The 25,496-nt window shown below is 35.4% G+C and overlaps 1 protein-coding gene across 15 annotated transcripts; it reads right to left on the bottom strand.

Annotated features, from left to right (window-relative positions):
* Window positions 1-6,593: 6,593 nt before the first annotated feature.
* On the bottom strand, window positions 6,594-23,522 carry LOC133881931 (uncharacterized). 15 transcript variants are annotated; one of them, XR_009902610.1, is made up of 7 exons: window positions 23,091-23,522; window positions 22,905-22,984; window positions 13,103-13,251; window positions 10,406-10,563; window positions 8,769-8,866; window positions 8,280-8,342; window positions 6,594-6,892 (listed from the first exon to the last, which is right to left on the bottom strand). XR_009902610.1 is itself a non-coding variant. In XM_062321005.1 (4 exons), exons 1-4 carry the CDS (start codon window positions 21,844-21,846, stop codon window positions 6,768-6,770), a joined length of 312 nt encoding a protein of 103 aa, XP_062176989.1. In that variant the 5' UTR covers window positions 21,847-21,875; the 3' UTR covers window positions 6,594-6,767. The 15 variants fall into 15 exon arrangements, 3 of the variants coding, with proteins under 3 accessions (XP_062176989.1, XP_062176991.1, XP_062176990.1); XR_009902609.1 differs by having other exon boundaries at window positions 6,594-6,964; window positions 23,253-23,522; XR_009902608.1 differs by having other exon boundaries at window positions 6,594-6,961; window positions 23,253-23,522.
* Between the last annotated feature and the right edge of the window lie 1,974 nt (window positions 23,523-25,496).

Here is a 25,496-nt window from a genome sequence, read left to right as displayed (position 1 = left end):
TTAAAAAAAAAAATATCAATTTAATGTATTCATTTTTCAATTTTTTTTTCCTTCAATTTCTCCCATCTGTTAAAATTTTCATTTAAATCGTAATGGATGGATGTCAAAATTCCTAAAATATCCATTTTCTTAAGAAAAAAATTACAAAAATTTAAGCGTTGGTAAGAATTTAATGAAATTTGCAAAAACCTCATGCCTGAATCTTTGAATATATATATATTTTTTTTAAAATATAGATATTTTGAAAATTTTGACAGTATTTAATAAAAAATCTTAACAGATCGGTGAAATTGAAAAATATTAAAAAATATATACACTAAATTAACATATTTTAAAGTTTAATATATATATAACTCAACTTTTTAATAATAGTTGCTGCCAAATTTTAACAATACTCCTACTCGCACACTAGCTGCCCACATGTAATTAACTACTAAATTTTACACATTAGCCCCTCTTGACCATCGTTTTTCTTGCATAATCATTAATCAAACTAGTAGCCATCCTAAGTACTACACCTTTGGACATTTCTTTTTCTTTTCTTTGTATTTTTCTCCATCTAAAAATCCTCTTGTATCTTAATCTCTACCTATCCGTACGGTCATACTCAATCTTGTTATTAAAAAAATGGTGAAAAATACAATCAATGGTTTACCTTGTTTATAGTTTGTTCTTTATGGTTTCAAAATCAACTCAAAAATTATTGTGGTATACTAAAAAAATTAAGAAAAAATTGTACTATTAATCCATGTAGTTGGCCTAAATAACAAATCGTTTCTTGTGTTATCAAAGTGAATTTAGAGATTCATGTGATTGACCTAATTTACAAATAGCTATATAGAGTGAAATTTCGTTAAAAAATTTGATAGATTCCGTTAGGTGTCATGCCAGCGCCAATAAGATGATAAGGCATGACATTCTTAATAAAAAAAATTTAAAAACTAACAATTATTTTTAAAAAATGGTTAAATAGTGAACAGTGAACACCACTCCTTTGGTTTAACTCTTTTATTTTTTGCCCTATGCGGTTCATTTCATATCGCAGATGGTACATTAGTTTTGGCTAAAGACGAAGATGGTACCTCCGTCCAAAAACTAACGGTAGTTCAAGTTAGTGCCACTAAACACCCTTTTAAAGTCGACACCTGTCCCAAATGCCACATCAGTGCTATGCCATATTTTTTTAAAAGCTTCAAAAAAATTAAAAAAAAATTGATAAAAAATCAAAGAAAAAAAAAAGGAGCCATCCTACAAGGCCAAAGAGCCAAAAAAAAGAGAAAGGGTTTGGCCCGTGGGGGTGGTTCGCCTACCCTCACAAGGCCAAAGAGCAAAAAATTAATAATAATAAAGAAAACCAATAAAAATAAAATACAAAAAATTAGGGGGTTTGGCCACCCCTAGTTAAGCCACCCTTCCTTTTGTTTTGTTTTGTTTTTGTTTTTAATTTTTTTTTTCAAATTTTTAAAGCTTTTAAAAAAAATAAAAAATAAAAATATAACATGACACTGATGTGGCATCTGTGACAAGTGTCAACTTTTAAAAGGTGTTTAGTGGCACTAATATGGGCTACATTTAGTTTTTGGATGGAGGTACTATCTCCATCTTTAGCTAAAACCAAAGTACAATCTACAATACAAAATGAATCATATGGGACAAAAAATAAAGAAGTTAAATCACAAGGGGTAAAAACGTATTTAACTCTAAAACAAAAAAAGAAAATGGGTGGCTGCCCAGCCAATGAGGGTGGTCGTGCGCCACCCATTTTCTTTCTTTTTTGATCTTCTTCTTCTTCTTCTTCTTTTTTTAAAAAATAATTGTTTAATTGTTTATTTTAATTTTTTTTATTAATAATGCCACTTCTCGTCATCTTATTGGCGCTGACATGGTACTTAACGGAATCTATCAAATTTTTTAACGGAATTTTATTCTAGGGAGCAATTTGTAAATTAGGCCAACCACATGGACTTCTGAATTCACTTTGATACCACATTGAGTGATTTGTCATTTACGCTAACCATAGGATCCATGGTACAATTTTCCCAAAAAAATAAACTACTCATTGCAATCAAATTCTAATAAAATACTTGACAAACATTAGTCTGTCACGTCAACACCAATAAAATAACAACACTTTTATTGTTAATAAAAAAATTAATTAAAAAATAATAAATTACTTCTATTTTCATTTTATTTTATTATTTTTTTTAAAAAAAAATAGAGGGTGGGGCGGGGTGGCCATGGAAGACTTCGTTTAGTTGTTCTTCTTGATCGGACTTTGAGGAGCTTTGAGTTCCATTTTACATGGGTTTTGGTGGCTGTTTACTGGGGAAGCGAATGGCTCTATGAGACAGAAAGTGTTTCAAATATTCAAGCTTTGCAATTTCCTCTTCAACCAAGTTGTCCCACAAGCCACAAAGCTCATTGTGAAGTAATATAGAATCTGTCAAATATTTTAACAGAATTTGATTGTCAGAAGTAAATTATTTTTTAACATACCCTAAAAATTTCTAAGTTCATTTTGATATCACGTGGAATTAATTGTAAAGAATGTTGCTCGTGCAATGTACCATCCAAAATTTGTGTTTGCTGCCGTCGGGATCCAGAGACTAGTGCAAAGAACACCACCTCCCACCATCCTTAATGCTTGAATGATATCTCTATGAAGATTTCAATGCTTGAATAACATCTCTATGAAGATTTTATGTGCAATCTGATCTTGCTTTGCTTAAATGGAAGAAATAATATGAGCCATTCTGATTTGGGTAAATCTGCCAAAATCCTTTGCATACAACAAGTACAACAGCTAGCGCATGGCCGAAGAGAAGATAAAACTGCTAAAATCCTAACACCAATTGATTGTGATAAAAGCTCTTCACAAACATATCACAATCACCAACACATCTTGAGCACAAAGCCTACCACCAAATACTAACGTTGAACTTCCAAAAATGGCATCAACAATTGCTAGATCCTTGCGATTTCCAATAATCAATTGTGGCCGTTGATTTAGACACTCGGTTTTAACAAAGACAAATTTGGGCTGTTGGATTAAAATCCAATGGTTTTAACGATGTTAAATATTTGCCGTTTGGGATTTTATTTACATCCGTTAGATCATTAGGATTACAATATTGAGTCGTAGCCATTAAAATGAATCCTTGATTTTAACAATATTAAATCTTGGCCGTTGATTTAAAAACAATATTAAATCTGGGATGAATTCTTGGCCATTGATCAAACCATCGAATCACCAAATCATGGCTGTTGATCTTTTTTATAAAATTTAATATGACGGTTGATAATTGATCAGCCATTCACACCTAGTAAGAAATTTAAATGTGAGTATGTGTACAATATGTTTGAGTAATGCTTGTTACACATAGTTTTTTGTGTGTGGTTTTCATTTATTTATTTATTATTATTTTTTTAAAATTCTGCTGGATGCACGCAAAGTGTGTACACTTTGTGTGTAACAAGTATTACTCTATTCGGGATGAGTCTCACATGCGTGGGTCGTACAACTAATGTGAGTGTGTACAATGTGTGTATCATTAGCCTTCTAACAATCTCAAAGATACACACACACATTTAAGTTGTGACTTCCATTTATAATTGACTTTAGATAGATATTAAACAAGACGATAGAGTTAGAATTGTTCATGGTAGGGCATGATTAGTTTTTCTCTATTGTTTGGAAGTTCTAAAAATCGGTTAAGGGCTTTTATGATCATTGATGTAATTTTTTTTTTTCCGATGGAAATTAGAATCTTTTACTTTTCAAATCATCATTCGATCTCGATTTCTTAACTATACAACTTGAACATGTAAATATTGGTTATATAAAAAAAGTGAAAGAAATCGAAATTACTAATTCACTAAGAGAAATTAATTTTAATATGGATATATCATGTATGTGATGAAATATGTGCCGAGACCAAAATCTCTAAGAAGCCTTGCAAATATATTATAAGAGAAATTGAATTACAAGATTTAATACATAATGATTTGGGTGATTTAAAGCACAAAATGACTAGAGGTGGTAAAATATTTTATGAAATATTTGTTGATGACCACTCTAAACTCACTAAACTTTACTTGTTAAGAACCAAAAATGAAGCCATAACAATGTTCGTAACATATAAAATCGAAGTTGAGAATTAAAAGAATAAAATGATTAAAATACTAAGAACTGATAGAGGTGGTAAATATGAGTATAATCCTTTTAAGGAATTTTGCGAACAAAATGACATAATACAATAAGTTAGACCTTCTTAGTTATCGAAATCTAATGAAGTAAGAAAAAGAAAGAATAGAATATTGAAAGAAATAATGAATATTATGCTTGTTAGCAGGGGCGGAGCCAGCCCCCCAAGTTGGGGGGGCCAAATTGAAAAAAAAAATTTGGAAGGGCCAAAATTTGAAAAAATAATAAATTTTGGGGTAAAATTTTAATTTTTTTTTTTTTTTGGGGGAGAACCTTGAGGCTTGGGGGGGCTCCGCCCTTGCTTGTTAGTTCGGGACTATCCATTAACTTGTGGGGGGAAGCCACTATTTCTGCTTATCATATTTAGTATAAAGTGTCTCGTAGATAATTTGGCTCACTCATAATTCTACACCTAAATTCATGCGTTGTCCAACATCATATGACTAATTCAACAAGCAGGATAGAGGGGTCAATTTAATGGAGTATCAAATACAAGCAAAATTAATTAGGCAGATCTCCAACATCATATATGAAATATTAAATATTTATATTATAAAAGTGTATACACATAAATATAAGTACGTACGTACGTTTGTATAATATATATGTTTGCACCATCTGGATACCTTCTCTCTCTCTCTCTCTCTCTCTCTCTCTAGGTCCAAAATAATGGAATCCTAATTAATTAAAGCATTTATTCCTTTCTTCAGTTTAAATCAAAATAGAATTTTGTTTTAAGAGATCAAATCATAGAGACCAATTATCTATTTTGCAGTAAAAAAAAAAACAAGATTTCATCTTAAGCTGACTTTCTAGAGCTTTTGTGCTAAATGAAAATTCATATATTTTCTAGAGCTTTTTTTCTTTTCTTCTCGTGTGTGTGTGTATATATATATATACATCGACTAGCCTGCAAGCTAAGGGACGGATGGAGTACTTTATCTCTTGATTCTTTTCTATTGTCGATCTTTACTTCACTTTAAACTTCCGCTGAGTTAACAAGGCACAAGTGCATGCGGAGCCTTCCACTGTGGGCCGACTATGCAAAGCTATCTGACTGCCATGGGTTCAATAAGTCGGTTCTCTTTTGTGTTAATTTTCCTAACACTTCTTGACCCCAATACTGCCTCTCCACCTCCTCATGATCCCAGTACCTCTCCAGTTCATTCTGCTACCTTTCCACTACCTCATCCGAACACTGCTTCAGCTGTTGAATAGTGCCCCTCCGGCATGTGCGATAGTTGTTGTTTGTGTATCCAAATACTCAGAAGACCAATATGTTCACGATGCTGTAAATGAATATGTTAGATATAAAATTTGATGTAGAAGAATTCTAAAGGGAGTCTCTTAGTCTTTGTTAATAAGAATTCTTATGAATAAAGACTAAACAAGAGAAAGAATTCTTATACAACAAATTTTATATCTAACATATTCATTCACAGCATCGTGAACATATTGGTTGTCTGAGTATTTGGGTACACAAACAACAACTGAACCACTTGCAGGGGGGGCACCATTCAGCAGCTGGAGCAGTGTTCAGATGACGAAGTAGAAAGGTAGCGGGATGAAGTGGAGACTGGGATCATGAGGAGGTGGAGAGACAGTTTTAGGGTCAAGAAGTGTCAAGAAAATTAACACAAAAAAGAACGGACTAACTGAACCCATGGCAGTCAAATTCCGAAGCGCGCAGTGGGAATAAATAGTTTTGCATAATCGGCCTACAATGGAAGGCTCCGCATGCACCTATGCCTCGTTAGACTCGGCGGAAGTTTAAGGTGAAGTAAAGATTGAGAATAGAAGAGAATCAAGACATGAAGTACTCAATCCGTCCCTTAGTCTGCACGCTAGTCGATCTATATATGTATATATATATATATATATATATATATATATATATATATATATATATATATATATATATATATATATACACACGAGAAGAAAAGAAAGAAAGAAAACAAAAACAAGAAGAAAGACCAAGAAAACTTTGGTACACAAACAGCAATCGTTGCCCTTTCCACTGGGGCATCATCTCAGAATCAGCTGCAGCAATTGTAGTTATAGATGATTAGGAAGTGGAGAGGTACCGAGATGAGGAACTGGAAGTGGACCGGCACTACTGGGACGAGGAAGTGGACAAGTATTGGGATAAGAAGGTGGAGAGGCAATACTAAGATGAGGAAGTAGTGTTAGGAAAAGCAACATAACAAACAGCGGACTTAGTGAACCCATGGTGGAAGAAACTGAAAGTAATGACTAATCGGCTCAGGTGGGAGATCAGATGACTTGCCTTCTCCTCAACCCTGGGCGATAATAGTTTGGTGCTTTCAGATAGGGTGCTGGTTGAAGAGGATTTCCCCTTTAGTAGCACCACCTGTGAAGAGTTAGATTCCGAAGCACTGGAAATAGCTTTGCGTAGTCTTAGTCTACAGTGGAACACACTGCACCTGAGCCTCATTAGACTCTCTAATAGTTTAAGGTGCAAGTAAAGAGAACAGAAGAGATGAAGTCCATCCCTTAGCCTAGTCTATATCTACGAGAAAAGTAAGAAATCCATCTCATATCAGACTACTTGTCTTCTTGTAGTTAGATCTCTAAAGTTGGAGTTTTGAAGCTTCTTGCACTTCCTTCTGTTGACTTGGACGAAGCTCTTCTGGAGTTTCTTGATGTACACCTGTTCTCGAAAGACTAACAGAGACGGATTCAGCTTCTTTTAAAGATATTTAGCATCAATATCTTCCTAGTTACTGCGACAATCTGCTGTTAAAATCCTTAATGGGTCAGATATAACCAAAGCCTAGACTAGAAAGTGACCAAACGCAATTGTTTTCATGCTGCATGGAGTTGTATGAAGTTGAAAAGAGATATGAGAAGTTTCTATATTTGTGCTAGCAAGAAACAGGGACTAACAGAGGACTAACTTGCCACAGATTAATAAGCACAAAATTATCATGGTAATTCTAGAACAATATAAGAATCATTAGAGGAATATAAGAAAGTGATGGAGTCCACCGGTTAATAGGTCCAAATTTGTACGAGAACGTAGTAGGACTAACTTATGATTTGATTTTTTTTTTTATCCAAAGTCTGGTTTTAAGTGAAGGTTCTGGTATTAATTCATATGCATACTTGAATTTTTCACATAGCTAGCAATTTGAGCAGTTAATATGAGAGAGAATATACAGGACCCACATGTGAGAGAGAATAAATTTTGGACAACTACCTATCCGAACAAGTGGGTCGTCCTATACATATTCTTTTATATTAGCCTTCCAAATTGCTAGACAGCTAAATCTAACTTCAACCAATTAACCTTACAAAAGCAACATTGTCTGACTAGAGACTAGACAAGCTCATAGATCACTACAAAACACCAAGTATTTTGAGCCGTTTTTGGTCATAAAAACGACTCAAATCGTTTTGAGTCTTTTGTTTTTTGCCGTTTTTAAAACGACTCAACATATTTCTTATTAATTCTAGGTTAGAGTCGTTTTAGTCCTGAAACGACTCTAGAAAAATGACTCCAAATAATAATAATAAAAAATATATATATATTAAAAAAATAATTTCATTAATTTTATTTTATTTATTTATTTATTTTTTTTGTGTTGTTGGTCCATTTCATTTTCATTCTTTAGCATAAATCACATAAGAAAGAACAAAATGTTGTACCATGAAGCTACTTATAAGGAAGTGATAACAGAAGGATGGACATAACACAAATATGCAGAAATTAGTACAATAAGGAGAGAATATACATTTATTAATTGATATAAAAAAGGATATAGAGTAATGCAATAACGAAGGGAGAGATAAAATGCTGAAATGGTACATTCACATAATACAAGTATGCATCTTATGCTTAAATATTGAAGTATGCATCTTATGTTTAAATATTTTAGTATGCATCTTATGTTTAAATATTGAAGTACGCATCTTATATTCTTATGTTTAATATTGAAGTATGCATCCTAAAGAATGAAACAGTGACCAAATTTTAATTTGCAAAACTGACAGAAATTGAAACTTTTTCAGGTGCATACAGCACAATCTTATATATATATACAAGTAATACCTTGCCCGTAGTCATAGTTCTTCATTATCGAGGGAAAGAACCTCATGTATGTAGCTGCAGCTCCTGCAAATTTGAAAACAAAAAATAATATAAATTTAATTGGTTTTTTCTGTAATGCAAAATTTAGCCTCAGAAAAAAATGTGGGAAAGCAAAACTGTAATCAAAAGTTTGCTGAAGCTATGTACTAAACTGGAAAGGTTCTGATGAAGACTCTTTACACTCATTACTTAAATCATCACAATAAACACTAATTGTGATATATTAAGGGTCGTTTTATGGGTTGAGATATTAAGGTCCGGTAATATCTAGGTAATCAAAATAAAATCGAGATTAATATACTAATTAAAGGCTCTTTCATATAAGACCCCTTTGGAATAGCAAATGTCATTAAAAGTTCTGGGTTTTTAATTATCCACTAACAGAAGGAAAGAAACATAATAATTATCAACTAGAAAAACTGCAGCTCCAATGAAAATTAATCGGAAGACCTAGCCAGATTCTTTTGCAATGTACTCGATGAAGAAAGCCAGTGATCGCACCAGTAGTGTCCCAAATCCTCTGTTCAGTCACTTGCATAAAGTTGCCCCTGTAATCCAATAATATATGAATATGGAATTAATACATGGGTTTATCATCAAATTGAGCAGGCAGGCAGGCGCACAAGAACAATTGTGGAAAAGAGACAAACAAGCTACCAGTCAGTTAGATGTAACAAGAACACCCAACTCCAAAATGCAAAATGTAACAAGCATTTCTGTTCTTTTTCTCCAACTCCAATAAATAAACAAAATTCAAATATAACAGGAAATCATGAAACGACACACCAACTTTACAGAGAAAGAATACAAATTATGCTATATGTCCATAACATATCATATGGGCTTGTGGGCATGATTGAAGACGACAAACACACCTATTTGCACTCGAGTGGTCATTATACATTATTAACCCCAAAAAAAAATCCAATACTTAACACATTCATAGTTAAGACAAACACATGGTAGAACATAACACATAAAATAGCACAAACATAAAATTTTTATAATGGTAAAAACCAGAATCACACAACTTGAATCTCATCCACATTAGAAACCCAGCAACACATACCTAACTCAACAATTGAAAGAGAATTATATATATATATATTTGAGATTAAAACTTTGATTCAACCAAAAATGAGTCAAACCAACTCAGATTTAGTCAAATCAAAGCTCATTATACTCGCAATATAAATATCGATCATATAGCAGCAAAACCAAGCTGATAAACAGATCAACAAAACTAAACTCCCTTCTCACAACCTGCATAAACCTCAGCCAACACATCAGAAGTTGGCATCAAATCCAATCCCAACACACTACAAGTTCTGGGATTTCTGCAGCAACTCTGTTAGCAAACAGAGACTCATCACAAAGAACCAAAACTATTGACCCTTACAAGTTCCATTCCTGCATCAACCTCAGATTTTCAACTGAATCTTTAAAACAGCAGCCCTTTGAAAAAAAAAAAAAAGAAGTGATGAAAGCTGATTTTGTTAATAGGTACGTTGATCCAAGGGCTATGACATGAAAGAAGAATCAGAAGGCAACAAGAGTATGGTGCATTTGATGAAAGCAAGGGTGAAATGCAGGGTGTTTGGGACCAAAGGAAAAGCCATGGAAAAAGGACCAAAGGAAACGTCAACACCTAAGTTATGGCTATGATGTCATGATCTCTTAGTTCCTAGGAGTCAACAAACCATGAATTTTTCGCACTATTCGTACTAGAGTAGTCTAATTATTAACATATTGTTTTCTTTAAGATTATATATAAAAAAAAATTAATCATAGTTTTCTTGAAAGAAATATTGCGGATCTAATCAAATAACCTCTTGGGACAAGGATCCTCTCCATGAAAACCCAGAGATTAAAATATATATATCTATATTGGAGCTCCTTTAAAGTAATATTTTGGGTTTAGTTTCATGCTTCAAGAAAAAATAAAAATAAAAATCAAACTTCTACGAAAAATGCTGAAGTTGATTCAAATTTGTCAAACAAATCAATAAACTAAAACAGCATAAAAAAAATTTTAAAAAAAAAAAATTTAAAAAAAAAGAGGAAAAAAGGATACTGCAGTGATGTACCTTCGCATGAATGAAATCAGCCCAAAACCTGGCTCGAGCTCTCTTGGTAAGGATCAGCGGGCAGCAACGGAGAGCTGTAGTTCCAGACCTCGTCTATGTACTGAACGATGATGAGGGACTCACAGACCGGTTTCCCATTGTGGATCAATCGAGAAACACTGATGCCAACAGCGTAATCACCTAAACAAATCATGAATAAATCCAAATATAGCTACTGAACACGAATACAAACAGCAAGGCAACCGACCGGAAAAGCAAAAAAAAAAAAAAAAAAAAAACAACTGAGAGGGAGAGACTTATAATTGCCTTGTTGGTCCTCTATTCACAAAAACAAGTTGTGACTTTAGATCCGTGAGTTGCCCATCAAAGCCCAAGGTCTACGTTGAATAACTTCCATCAAGAACAGAGTATGTGAAGTAACTTTCTTTTTTGTTACTCACATAATTGAACTTATAATTGCCGCCGGCCATCGTACCAAAATTCGGAAAATAAGAATATCATTGCCAATCCTACTAACCCAATATATGTTACCACAATGTCTCATTACAAGTTGACCCGTTCCATTTGCATTAGGGCTCCACTTTATAGGGAAGCCTCCAAATGAAGGGATTTGACCACTTATCCATGAAGTTAGTATTGATTTTTGGTTTGTTTCGAAATCCATCCCTAGTTTCATACCATGCAGGAGTGTGTCAGAAGGATAATCAAAACTCTCTCACAAGACCATCCTGATGGATCCATCAGGATTCGGTTCTTTAACTCTGAAGTTGCCAAAGTGTTCAATGGTGCCGATAGAATTAGGGGTTGCTCTATTTGGGTTCAGAATGACGGGGCTCCCTTCATCATAGAAAATCTTTAGCACACCATCTTCTTCCATTGTCAAATTCCCATTGACAAGAAAATTGTGTTCGTTAACAACCCAAACGGTGTAACTACCAACAACCGATGACAAGTAAAGGATTACCAAATAAGCAGCCCCACCTAGCCCGCTTTGGAAGCCAAATCTCTCTAAAACGAGCATCTCAGAGGGAAGGATGACACCACCAGGTTTAATGGTGTCAGATGAAATTTGAGCATGTGCAAAATAGGAAAGAAATGTGACTGTAAGAAGTAATGTTTTTAAGAAATCCATTGATGAGGACGTGTTTACTGGAAAAAAGAGGTAGACTACGGGAAATGTAATTAAGTATATGCAGTAAAGATTTTTGAGCAAAAAATTATATTGAAAGTGCATGTTTTGTTGGATGAACTTATATATAAGGAACTAGACATGTGGAGGATACGTCATTCCATTTTAGTAAAGTCTTCTAAGTGTGGAACACAAAATGTTGGCCGAAGGTTGTTGAAAGCAGCTGTACTCGTACTCAATTCTTTATATAATTTTAAGGGTTTGTCCCTTGGGGGTGGCCCACCCCAAATGGCCAAACCCTCAAATTTTTATGAGTTTAGTACAAGAACAGCTCTTTCAACAACCTCTAGCCAACATTTTGTCTTCCACACGTAGAAGACTTTCCTAAAATAGAATGGCGTATCCTCCACATGTCCATCTCCTTATATATAAGTTCATCCAACAATACATGCACTTCCAATATAATTTTTTGCTCAAAAGTCTTTACAGCATATACTTAATTACATTTCCCGTAGTCTACCTCTTTTTTCCAGTAAACACGTCCTCATCAATGGATTTCTTAAAAACATTACTTCTTACAGTCACATTTCTTTCCTATTTTGCACATGCTCAAATTTCATCTGACACCATTAAACCTGGTGGTGTCATCCTTCCCTCTGAGATGCTCGTTTTAGAGAGATTTGGCTTCCAAAGCGGGCTAGGTGGGGCTGCTTATTTGGTAATCCTTTACTTGTCATCGGTTGTTGGTAGTTACACCGTTTGGGTTGTTAACGAACGCAATTTTCTTGTCAATGGGAATTTGACAATGGAAGAAGATGGTGTGCTAAAGATTTTCTATGATGAAGGGAGCCCCGTCATTCTGAACCCAAATAGAGCAACCCCTAATTCTATCGGCACCATTGAACACTTTGGCAACTTCAGAGTTAAAGAACCGAATCCTGATGGATCCATCAGGATGGTCTTGTGAGAGAGTTTTGATTATCCTTCTGACACACTCCTGCATGGTATGAAACTAGGGATGGATTTCGAAACAAACCAAAAATCAATACTAACTTCATGGATAAGTGGCCAAATCCCTTCATTTGGAGGCTTCCCTATAGAGTGGAGCCCTAATGCAAATGGAACGGGTCAACTTGTAATGAGACATTGTGGTAACATATATTGGGTTAGTAGGATTGGCAACGATATTCTTATTTTCCGAATTTTGGTATGATGGCCGGCGGCAATTACAAGTTCAATTATGTGAGTAACAAAAAAGAAAGTTACTTCACATACTCTGTTCTCGATAGAAGTTATTCAACGTAGACCTTGGGCTTTGATGGGCAACTCACGGATCTAAAGTCACAACTTGTTTTTGTGAATAGAGGACCAACAAGTCCTCAACAAGGCAATTATAAGTCTCTCCCTGTCACTCGTTCGGATCCATGAGCCGCACAGGTCTCTCCCTCTCAGTTGTTTTTTTTTTTTTTTTTGCTTTTCCGGTCGGTTGCCTTGCTGTTTGTATTCGTGTTCAGTAGCTACACACTGAAATGGGTTTTTTAGAGAGAAATATAGAAAGGGGTCGTAACCTGAGAGAAAGACAGAGGGCTGCAAATTCTTCGACACCTTCTTTCTCAGCCTCTCGGCGAATCTCTGTCTCTCTCCCTCGATCATCTCTTTGTCTCTCTCGATCTCAGACTCTCTCTTTCTCTCTTCCTTTCTCTCTCTAGATCTCTCTCTGCTCAGGAAGTGAAGAAGAGGGAGACAAATATATATAGTTAGAGAATTTTAAAGTATCCATCCACATAAATGCTCTGTCCGATGGACCTTAAAGTTTGCTGAAGGAATCAGAATTCCTATTGTCTTGTGCGAGACGCAAAAAACTTCTATATATAGTTAGAGAATTAATTGTTCAAGAAAGATTCTTCCAAAAATAGAATATTACAAGGCCCGCAACTCACTGTTCATCCAATTTCCAGTCACCTTGATTATTTTTCACGCATTGAAAAACTTTCCTAAAATGGAATGGATTGTTCCTCCTAATGGGTCTCCCGGGTGTCATTTTCAGATGTCGGGTTCCTCATGTTATGGTGTCCATCACTCACGGTTTTCGACAAGGAAAAATATTCTTGCAAAATAATATTATACAATTTGTGCATATAAAACAAGACGCATGAATCTCACCTCATATGTCTTGTATTGTATATAAATTGGGTAATGTTATTGTGCAAAAATCACTTCTCTAATCTTAATTATGTAATTCACACCATCATTGAAAAGCTAAAGCAACCTATCTCATTAATTTCTCACCTTCATTATTTTTCACGTATGAAAAAACTTTCTTAAATATAAAATACTCAAAATTATTTTTATCTTTATATCATATCACAATCAAAAAGCAAAAAATACCCAATAAAAAGTTTTGTCCAACAAACCTACCAAACACATGAGGCCACTTTGTCAATTAACTTTTCTTACACGGTATGCATAAGTCCCCCATCATACCTAGCCACCTAGGTCGACAAGAACGTGGTCCCATTCAACTAAGTAAACTCGTTTTTTCTTTTTTTCTTTTTTTTTTTTTTTTTCGAACAAGAAAACTCGTTTTTTCTAACTTGAGCTCACCAAAGTCACAAAGTGCATTGACAACATTGCAATTTGCGTCCGTCATCCAAAATTATTGTCCAGCTAGCATCATTGGTGGAGAGCTAATTTCTAGGGATTAGGGATGAAATGATGGTTACGTGTGGTTTGATTCAAGAGGAAATGGTGGTGAGGCTTACCAGCCACCCCCAAAGGGGTGGCTCACTGGTTCCCCAATCCTATTCTTTTTTCTCTCTTTATTTTTCAAAAATAATTATAATAATAATAATTTTAGAGTTTTTTATTTTTATTTTTTTTATATATGTATATTTTTTATTAAGAATGACATGTATTATCATTTTATTAACACTGACGTGAAAGCTAACAGAACCGTCAAATGAATTGACGGAATTTGACTCAAAGACCTCTAAATTCACTTTAATACCACAAAAAGCGATTTGTAAGCATTTTTTTTTTCCTCTCTTCATGTCGAAAATAATGAAGGTATAAATGTCACTCACATGATGACATGCTCCAATTCACATAACGCCTCCTTGTAATCTATCCCACATGTTTGAGTAAAGCCTTTAGCTACTAGCCTGACATTTTTTTCCTTCCTCCAATAAAGCTTCCCTTCACGCAGTCTGAGTCTCATATCTAATTAGGGAGATTGAGATGAGGAGATTCATTGATTCTTACTTAATGTACTAGGACTGAAACTCCTAATTTGTTAAATGAATTTCTTTACAGTTACAACATCGATCAACATGACTATTCTGTGCGTCTGAAAGCTGCAAGGAAGTTTTTGAACGACGGTGACAAGGTTGCTGGAATTTTCTTATGATGTTAGTGTGTGGCTATATATATTAAGATTGTCTTGATGATATGAACAGTTTGAGATATCAAATCATGCCGGTTAAGATTATAGTGAACCTGAAAGGTCGCGAAAACGAGTTCAGGAATATGGCCATTGAGCTTATTAGACGATTCCAGAATGATGTTGGGGAGGTACTCATAATATAGGTTTATATTCTGTCTTTTCTTTTCTTTTTTTGAGGTGGGCATATATTCTAGTCAAACAGTTGCTATTCATTTCTGCAGGAACTTATTTCTACTTGCATCTTGTGCAGGTTATATTATCCCCAGATGCAGATCCTCCGGTTCTCAAAATAATGGATTACAAGTATGACGTCTTTTGCTATATATTTTTGGAAGAAGCATTATATTTTATCTTTTTTAAAAAAAAAATTTTGTGTCAACCTTATGAAATGAAAATAAGTGGATGTAATTCATGTGTGTTTATGGTTCATCTATAGTTCAGAAGGACATTGACCAACTTATCAAAAAACAAAAAGACATTGACCAATAAATCAATTGTTAAGCAGTAAATGAAAATAGGAAGCCTTATATCTACATGATGGGTGATTTATGGTTACCTAAAAAACCAAGATAGCCTCCATTAGTGTAGATAATTGGAAGATTCTCTTCTCTGTTCACATGAAATATAAATATTCCAAGGGCATGTATGCTCTGTGGGCTATGATTTCTCTGCCCCGTTCTTATGGTGGGAAGAATTTTCCATTTGTTGTTTGGAATTGCAAGGAAAAAAATAACAGTAATATAGGAAGGGCAGAACTTAAAAAGGGAAGAGTATTACCCTTGGACTCGGATGGCATGTCTTAGTACTAATTGACCAAATTTGAGAGTATATATTGAGCAAAAGTAAACCAGTTTCTACATTCTAATTGTAATTTATTAATTGTTGCCTAATTCATAGAATATTTATCATCTGGCATGTGGTGGTACAGAGCTTAAAAATAAATTTAGGCACTTCTCCTGGTCAAAGTCTCTAAGAATCATAATGCTTTAATTGAAATGGTTCTTTATTTTTTGAGTGAGCCATGCAGTGCATCACGATGGGATCTCTCGCATTTCTGGTTATCCAAATAAAAATAGGGATACATATTAAACATTTCATTGAGGAATCAACCAAAATCTCCTACAAAATTCCTATTTTTTTCTTCTTTTCCTGCGGTTTCTTGGGACTCAAACAGAGGTTTAGGACATGTATCGGCTTCTCTCCGGTTCATTAGAACTGGAGAGGATCCAGATCCCTTCTAGAATCCTATGTTCTCCACCAAATTAAATAAAAATCTAAAACCCATTTGTCAAAATAAGAAGAAAAAGAGAATTCAAACTTCACAAAGAATAGGCTTACCGTCTGAGTGTGTGCAGTTATCTAGAGGCTTGGAAGGTTCAATTTACGTTTGTCAAAGTGTTGTGTTGTGGGAGTCCCTCACTGGACCCACTCCAGAACCCGCAGCTGTTCTTGATCGATGCTTGAAGAAAAAGGGTAACAGAGAGAGAGAGAGAGAGAGAGAGAGAGGGGGGGGGTTGCTTTTTGCGCTGAAGTGGGGGTTCGGTTTGTTGAGGGAAGTGTGGATTTTCTTCAACGCTGTGGAAGATCGAAGAAAAAACGAGTTTGGGCGTCTCCAGGCGTTGTACCGTAGAGGGAGAGTGAGTTCCAATTTTTTGTCTGCTCCTTGGGCTGGGTTCGGAGGGAAGTGAAAGGGGAGAGAGAGGGAAGTGAAATAAGAGAGGGGGGGAAACTTTTTGGGCTGCTTTTTTCATCACTGCTGTAGAAGGGTAAACTAGGAAAGCTTTTTGTTGAAGAGGCAGGATTTTCAACCCTTGTGTCAGCACGATACTGACATGAACAGTATCAGTAGAGGGAAAGGGTGGGGGGAGGGAGATAGTAACCAACCAATTAAGCTACCCTCGAGTGTTATTTTATTCTTCTTTACTTTGTGTTTGTGTCTAAATCCATATATAGAGTGTATTTTAAGCTGACCTGCCAACAAAACCACCTATTAAACAATCATCCTCTAAATAACCCAAAGGCTTTATAGCCCACTTCACCAACACATTATATGCGTAAAGAAAGAATTTAATTGAGATATCCAAAACAAAATACAAAATTAAACCAGTATGGCCATATTATCCATTAGAGTATCAATCACAGGATTCTTCAAAATGAGTATACACAAGCACAATCCATTAGCATCTACATTTGGAAGATAAAAAAGGAGCTGAAACAAATGCATCTTCAAGCAAGATAGGACAAAAAAGAAGGGCAATAATAACTAGGCAGACATACCATGGAACCTCTCAAGAGGAACCATTTTCTAAGCTGCTAGAGAAAGACAAACATAATGAATGATCTCTAGATTAGTAATTAAGAAGCAGGCTGTGAAATAGGTGTCTACTTATATTGAGGCCAGAACTAAGTAAGATAAAGGCATAGAGGTAGGCAACATGCACTCAGAAGAAGGACAATATGCTTAGATGATCAATTTATACAAAAAAACAGTGGGAAAACGTGCGGTGGAGGATGATTTCAAATGTCATCTAGTTGATTGGAAGGTGGTTTGTCCCAAAATCTATTCCCTCTTGTCACATGTTGTTTGTCCATCAATGGAAAACCCACTGTTTCACTATGCGTTCCTCCCATATTTTATTATCACAAAAGTAATTTCACACCTAATGTAAGTTGATTTCTACAAAAGCCAAATGGTCCAAGGTGTTTCCAGAAAAATGAAATTTTGGAACTGCTTGGTGATGACAACTTTAGCAACAAAAAAAAAGGTACTGTTAAGGTTGTATTGGTGAAATATACAAAGATTGCATACAGTTATAATGACTAAAACTAACTCAACAAACAAGTATCCCTAACCTGTTCCAACAGCATTGACATAGTGGATATGCACTATCCGCTCATATGACATTCCAAAATTGACAAAAAAAGGAACTCTATAGCACCTTATGTGATATTAAGAGAAAGAAATACCTTCAGTCACCTCTAGCTTACGACGTAGTCAAATCTCATATTGATAGTAAGTGTTACGATTTTAAGGGTCAAGGGTTTAACCAAATCAGTATCCAGCAGTCTTAAAGCTTTTGGATCAATGATAAGGCCCTTAACAATTGGTATCAGAGCAAACATCACGTCACGGGCCTCTTACGAGTGGTCAACAAGGACCTTTATCCTTGATGTATTTGTTGGAGGCTTGTTCTCCTCCCAAATCTTGGCCAAGCCAAAATCTGATACCTTCGGACTCATAGAGTTATCAAGCAAGATGTTACTTGCTTTCAAATCTCTATGAATTACTTTTTTTTTCTAGCATTAATAGGTTCGTCTCGCATACATGATCCCAATGAGAAGCTTTCCGACAGCTAATAATTTCTAAAATAAGCACTCCAAAGCTATATACATCGGATTTCTCCGAGTAAATGTCTCCAAGTGCATATTCTGGGGACATGTAACCACTGCAACCAAGAATTTAGCTTTTTAGGATACAATATGAAGAAGATTTTGGCATTTGATAAAGTAGGGACATAACTACTTACAATGATCCCTTTATCCTTGATGTATTTGTTAGAGGCTCCTTCTCCTCCCAAATCTTGGCCAAGCCAAAATCTGATACCTACGGACTCATAGAGTTATCAAGCAAGATGTTACTTGCTTTCATACCTTTTGGTCCAATCCAAAAGGCTCCTTTGTGGTATGAGACAATCCAAGGAATTGCTCAGGGTATAGTTTACCTGCATCTATATTCTAGAAAAAAAGTAATTCATAGAGATTTGAAAGCAAGTAACATCTTGCTTGATAACTCTATGAGTCCGAAGGTATCAAATTTTGGCTTGGCCAAGATTTGGGAGGAGAACGAGCCTCCAACAAATACATCAAGGATAAAGGGAACATTGTAAGTAGTTATGTCCCTACTTTATGAAATGCTAAAATCTTCTTCATATTATATCCTAAAAAGCTAAATTCTTGGTTGCAGTGGTTACATGTCCCCAGAATATGCACTTGGAGACATTTACTCGGAGAAATCCGATGTATATAGCTTTGGAGTGCTTATTTTGGAAATTATTAGCTGTCAGAAAGCTTCTCATTGGGATCATGTATGCGAGATGAACCAATTAATGGATGTAAGTAGGCTTTATCTTTTTTTCTTTGTACTTGTTGAACTGGAAAATAAATTGTGGGACGTTGGTTGGTTGCAGGCTCAGGAATTATGGAGAGAAGATAAAATCTTGGAGCTAATTGATCCAACTATTCTTGAATCCTTTTCAGCTCCCAAAATTTTGAGATGTATCCATATAGACATTTTATGCGTGCAGGAAGTTGCAGAAAATAGGCTTGAAATGTCAAAGGTTGTCGACATGATATCCAATGAAACTTCACCGGTTCCTGACCTGAGGTTGAGGCCAAGAGAAGAAAGAAGAGTGACAGACATTTTTGCCCAATACTGAAATAGAAATTTGTTCAAACAAAGTAACGATTTCAGAGATGGATGGTCGGTAAAGATGAAAACCTGAACATAGAGTTAAACACAGAGATAAATATTTGTTTCTTTGTGTTTTCGTATGGAAAAAAAAAAAACAAATTTTGTTCTCTATTTTTATTTTTATTTTTAATCCTTAGCAACAAGAATCAATCAAAGTACAAAACACTAACAACTATCAAAGAAATTTCACATGCTCTCAAAATTCAATGTGAGTGAAAAATTTTAGCCAACACAAACACACTCTCAATATCCAAATAAACATAACATCGAATTTCTATCAGAAAGTATGTTTTGACTCAAGCCTTACCGGTATTAACACTCAACAATTGAAATCTCTCTGAAAGAGGTGTACACTCTCAAGTATATGTGAGTAGATTAATGTAAGCAAAACAAATATCTCACATATAAATCATATGAAAAACCGCTTAGTCAAGAAAGAACAAGTAGTCTCATGAAAGGATGCCGAAAAAGAATTTACACCACACTTATTGATTAGTCATGAAAATATCCGACCCATACAATCCTCAAGATCAAATAAGGGCTTTTATTGGGACATAATGTAGGGTTAAGAATAGGAAAATAAATAGCAAAAAGGTAATGGTAAAATTTAGAAGTGTCTTCAAGAATAATTGAAACTTCGGCTTCTTTTGGCATTTTCAATCAATTTCTCTTCCCAAATTTTCATCAATATTACACTATTTATTTTCTATAGTACTCTTCCCAAACTTGAACATCAACTTTTTTTTCTTTTTTTCTTTTTTCTTTTCTTGATAATAATTCCTTCTGATCTTTCTTTTCTTTTTTCTTTTTTTGCAATCACATGCCACCATATTGAAATAAATTACTTTAACTCATTCTAGAAACACTTGGAATAGGGCTTAAGAAAGAAAGACTAATCATAAGGATCAATGGGTTAACTAGCGACACCCGCTGAGATTTCTCACCAGCGTTGGGCCGTGACCCACCGGCCCCGGCGTCATCGTCCGCCCGAAACAGTGGCTAGCCCACCGCACGTCTCTCTCCCTTGGTGAATCTCTCTTCTCAAGCTCTCTGATCTCTCCATCTCTCTCGGTCTCTCTCTCTGATCTCCCTCTCTTGGTGTTCGGATGAGAAGAAAAGAAAGAACGAGTAAGGAGAAGAAAAGGCAGGGGAGAAAAAGAAAAGAAAAGAAGAGAGAAAGAAGAAAAGGGGTAGGCGTGTGATACTAAAAAAAAATCCAGGTATCCCCTTACCTGAATTTGCCATCGACGTCAGGGTCGAGCTTTTACCTAAATAAAACACGAGGATAAATTTAGCTGAGCGTTCTGAAATTTCAATTCTAAGACTTAAACTAAATTATCCTATATGTTTATTCTATATACAAAATCTCTATCCAATTACAGCATAATTTATATCCATAAATTAGCATCACTACTTTAATAGACCAAATCCTCAACCCTTAGAAATTTCAACAAAAATACAGCCAAAACCCCTAGCCAAAGAATCAACTAAAACTATTTTACCCACCAACTCACCAAATTCCTCAAACAACATCAAATCCATAATATACCCAATCCAAAACCCTCACTCCTAAATTATTCCAGAATCCTTTTAAACACTAAAAACATGAACATGGCCAACCCTAAAGCTCACAATCCTATAATCTTAGAAATTGGTCAAAAATCCTCTAATCATCCGACACTCAAAAAGATTCTAGCATAGTAAAACAGGTCCACCTACAGTGAACACCAAAACTCCAAAATTACATATTCACAGCTAACCAAAACAATACATAGTCGGCCAAAGAACCCATAAACAGTTTCACAGCACAATCCTCCAAATAACATTCCAATACCTATCCAATTGAAACAACCCAAAACAAATCTCCAAAACACCCATCAACAAAGAATAGTATTTCAGCCAAGATCAACAAACAGGAACCACAATACTCAATACCACTAAAACAGAGACCCAAACTCAAGATTATCAATGCATAACCTTCACTGAATCGGTCCAAACAGGAAACTAAACCAAACCTACAAATCAGTCCATCACAGTCAACAACAGAGACAATTTTAACTTCAAAACCACTTGGCCAAAATCACAATAAGCCCAAATACACACACAGAAAATCCTCCACAGTTTAACACACCCGCTGAGATTTCTCAGCGCTCAAAACAGAGGATCTCCACTACTCAACTCCAGCAACCGGATAAGGACAGAAAACACAGCAAACCCAAAGTCAGGGCATGGCCGAACACCTCCCTTACAAAACCAAATTCATCAAACAAGATCACAGCTCCCAAATCAGTAAACAGCCCACACAAAACCCATATAATCAGTTTAAATTCATCAATCAGTAAAATAATCCACAAAATTATAGGATTTATATACCTTGGGGATTTTCCTCGAAAATCCATTGGAATTCGTCACTGATTTCGCCGGAAAACGCTTTTAGGAACCGGGTCTTCCTCTCGGGTCTTCCTCTCGGGTTCTGGGTCAAGGGCTTCGGGTCTTCGTCTGGGTTGCTGCACACAGATCACAACTCGCCGGAAACCACTGCTGGAACCACCGGACATCGCCGAAAACCCGCCATGGAGAACCGGGTCTCACTCGGGTTCAATGATTCACGGCTTCAGAGGATCGGGTTGCGGGTCTGGCGGGTCGCACGGACTTCACGGCTTCACGATCGAAGCTCCTCCATCGCCGGATTTCAATCCCAGCCGCCGATCATGGAGGATCGGAGCTCCTGGGCTCACGGGTCCACGAATCGCCCCGTCGGGTCACCCACTCACGGATCCCCCGAACCCCCCTCCCTCCCGATCTCACAGTCTCCCCCCTATCTCACGCTCCCTGACTCTCTCTTTTCCCCCTCAGTCTCTCGATCTCCCTCTCATTCTCTCAGTCTCTCTGTGTCTCTGTTTCGGGCGACAAGAAGAACAGAGAAGAAAGAAAAAGAAATGAAGAAGGAAGAAGAATAGAAAGGAAGAAAGAACAAAGGGGTATCGGGCAGGGAGAAGAAAAGAATTAAATAAAAGATTTGAAAGAAATGTTTGGTTTTTATAAGAAGAAGAAACTTGCTGATGAAGTTTGCTGATTACAACTGTAATCAAAAGTTTGCTGAAGCTATGCACTAAACTGGATAGGATCTGATGAAGACTCTTTACACTCATTACTTAAATCAACACAATAAACATTAATTGTGATATTAAGGATCGTTCTATGGGTTGAGAAATTAAGGGCCGTTCTCTATGGGTTCAATTCAGTGTATGTATAAAAATGGACTCAGTAAGCTGCCCTTAACATCAAACAAGACAGAAAAGAAAAGTTTAACAAACTCAGGTAATTAAAATAAAATCGAGATTAATAGAGTAATTAAAGGCTCTTTCATATAAGACCCCTTTGGAATAGCAAATGTCATTAAAAGTTCTGGGTTTTTAATTATCTACTAACAGAAGGAAAGAAACATAATAATTACCAACTAGAAAAACTGCAGCTCCAATGATCGCACCAGTAGTGTCCCAAATCCTCTGTTCAGTCCCTTGCATAAAGTTGCCCCTGTAATCAAATAATATATGAAGAAAACTCTACCCAAAGCTCTTCCTTGCCTAAACAAACAAAATTACAGCATTATAAAGCGTTGGCTTCTAAGAATATCAAATACCTATAATAATTTTCAGATCTAGATGCCAAAACTAAGCTCTTAGCTGAAGTTCTGAGCAAAACTTTCTCTTATTTCTTGAAAGACTGATTTAGCACAGAAAAATGGAAGTAGCTACACACTGAAATGGGTTTTTTAGAGAGAAATATAGAAAGGGGTCGTAACCTGAGAGAAAGACAAAGAGGGCTGCAAATTCTTCGACACCTTCTTTCTCAGCCTCTCGGCGAATCTCTGTCTCTCTCCCTCGATCATCTCTCTGTCTCTCTCAATCTCAGACTCTCTCTTTCTCTCTTCCTTTCTCTCTTCCTTTCTCTCTCTGGATCTCTCTCTGACTCAGGAAGTGAAGAAGAGGGAGACAAATATATATAGTTAGAGAATGTTAAAGTATCCATCCACATAAACGCTCTGTCCGATGGACGTTAAAGTTTGCTGAAGGAATCAGAATTCCTATTGTCTTGTGCGAGACGCAAAAAACTTCTATATATAGTTAGAGAATTAATTGTTCAAGAAAGATTCTTCCAAAAATAGAATATTACAAGGCCCCGCAACTCGCTGTCCATCCAATTTCCAGTCGCCTTGATTATTTTTCACGCATCGAAAAACTTTCCTAAAATGGAATGAATTGTTCCTCCTAATGTGTCTCCCGGGTGTCATTTTCAGATGTCGGGTTCCTCATATTACGGTGTCCATCACTCACGGTTTTCAACAAGGAAAATTATTCTTGCAAAATAATTTTGTTCCTCCTAATGTGTCTCCCGTTTAGTAATCCCCTTCCCTCCCCTTCCCTTTGTGAGAATTTTTTTGTTGTGTAAAAATAGAAAGTGATTGATGTGATATAAAATAGAAAGAATTTATATGAAAAAGTGGAAAAAATTTGTATTGTAGTGGATTTTTTTAATTAAATAATAATAAAAAATTATTGATGTGATATAAAAAGTAAAAAAGAAAAGAATGTTTTGAATTTGATGTTTTTTGGAAAATGTAAAAGTAAGGGGAGGGAAGGGAAGGGGAAGGGGAGGGAGTTAGTAAACGGGGCCAATTAATATTATACAATTTGTGCATATAAAACAAGACGAATGAATCTCACCTTATGTGTCTTGTATTGTATATAAATTGTGTAATGTTATTGTGCAAAAATCACTTCTCTAATCTTAATTATGTAATTCACACCATCATTGAAAAGTTAAAGCAACCTATCTCATTAATTTCTTGCCTTCATTATTTTTCATGAATGGAAAAACTTTCTTAAATATAAAATACTCAAAATTATTTTTATCTTTTATTTCATATCACAATCAAAAAGCAGAAAAATACCCTATAAAAAGTTTTGTCCAACAAACCTACCAAACACATGAGCCACTTTGTCAATTAACTTTTCTTACACGGTACGCATAAGTCCCCCATCATACCTAGCCACCTAGGTCGACAAGAACGTGGTCCCATTCAACTAAGTAAAGTAAACTCGTTTTTTCTTTTTTTCTTTTTTTTTTTTTTTGGAACAAGAAAACTCGTTTTTTCTAACTTGAGCTCACCAAATTCACAAAGTGCATTATTCTTTTACACATGACGACATTGCAATTTGCGTCCGTCGTCCAAAATTATTGTCCAGCTAGCATCATTGGTGGAGAGCTAATTTCTAGGGATTAGGGATGAAATGATGGTTACGTGTGGTTTGGTTCAAGAGGAAATGGTGGTGAGGCTTACCAGCCACCCCCAAATGGGTGGCTCACTGGTTCCCAATCCTATTCTTTTTTCTTTCTCTTTATTTTTCAAAAATAATTATAATAATAATAATTTTAGAGTTTTTTTTTTATATATGTAAATTTTTTATTAAGAATTACATGTATTATCATTTTATTGACACTGACGTGAAAGCTAACAGAACCGTCAAATGAATTGACGAAATTTGACTCAAAGACCTCTAAATTCACTTTAATACCACAAAAGCAATTTGTAAGCATTTTTTTTTTCCTCTCTTCATGTCAAAAATAATGAAATCCACATTAACTCATTTATTCCTTTCTTCACTTTAAATCAAAATAGAAGTTTTTAGAGATCAAATCGTAGAGACCATTTATCTATTTTGCTTAAAAAAAAAAGCTTTTTTTTTTTTTTTTTTTCTCTCTCTCTATTTTGCAGCAATGGAAGGTAAGCCCCACCACCATGGACCTTGTCTTTCATTCCTTCTCTCCTACCTTTGGTTTTTAGAGCATAATTACATACAAATCAATCGTGTAAAGGCATGGAAGAAAATTTAGAAAGAGGTAAACTTTCTGAACAAGGAAAGAAGGATATAGGAAGAGGTAAGCTCTGTGTTTGCTCCATTTATGACTCAGGTTGTCGTTTACTTCTATCAATATATACCATTTAAACCCGACATGGAGTTATTGCGCAGGATATAATTAACTC

The sequence above is a fragment of the Alnus glutinosa genome, chromosome 11, assembly GCF_958979055.1.
Source record: "Alnus glutinosa chromosome 11, dhAlnGlut1.1, whole genome shotgun sequence".
NCBI classification, from domain to species: Eukaryota; Viridiplantae; Streptophyta; class Magnoliopsida; order Fagales; family Betulaceae; genus Alnus; species Alnus glutinosa.
This window is presented reverse-complemented; position numbering and strand designations above follow the sequence as displayed.

Bases quoted from the DNA above. Each gene is read 5' to 3' on its own strand.
- LOC133881931 (XM_062321005.1), bottom strand. From the start codon at position 21,846: ATGGATTTTCGAGGAAAATCCCCAAG. The intron at 8,867-21,820 runs GTATATAAATCC...ATTGGATTACAG, and splicing joins TTTCGAGGAAAATCCCCAAG to GGGCAACTTTATGCAAGTGA. The intron at 6,893-8,279 runs GTATTACTTGTA...CGTCTCTGTTAG, and splicing joins GAACTATGACTACGGGCAAG to TCTTTCGAGAACAGGTGTAC.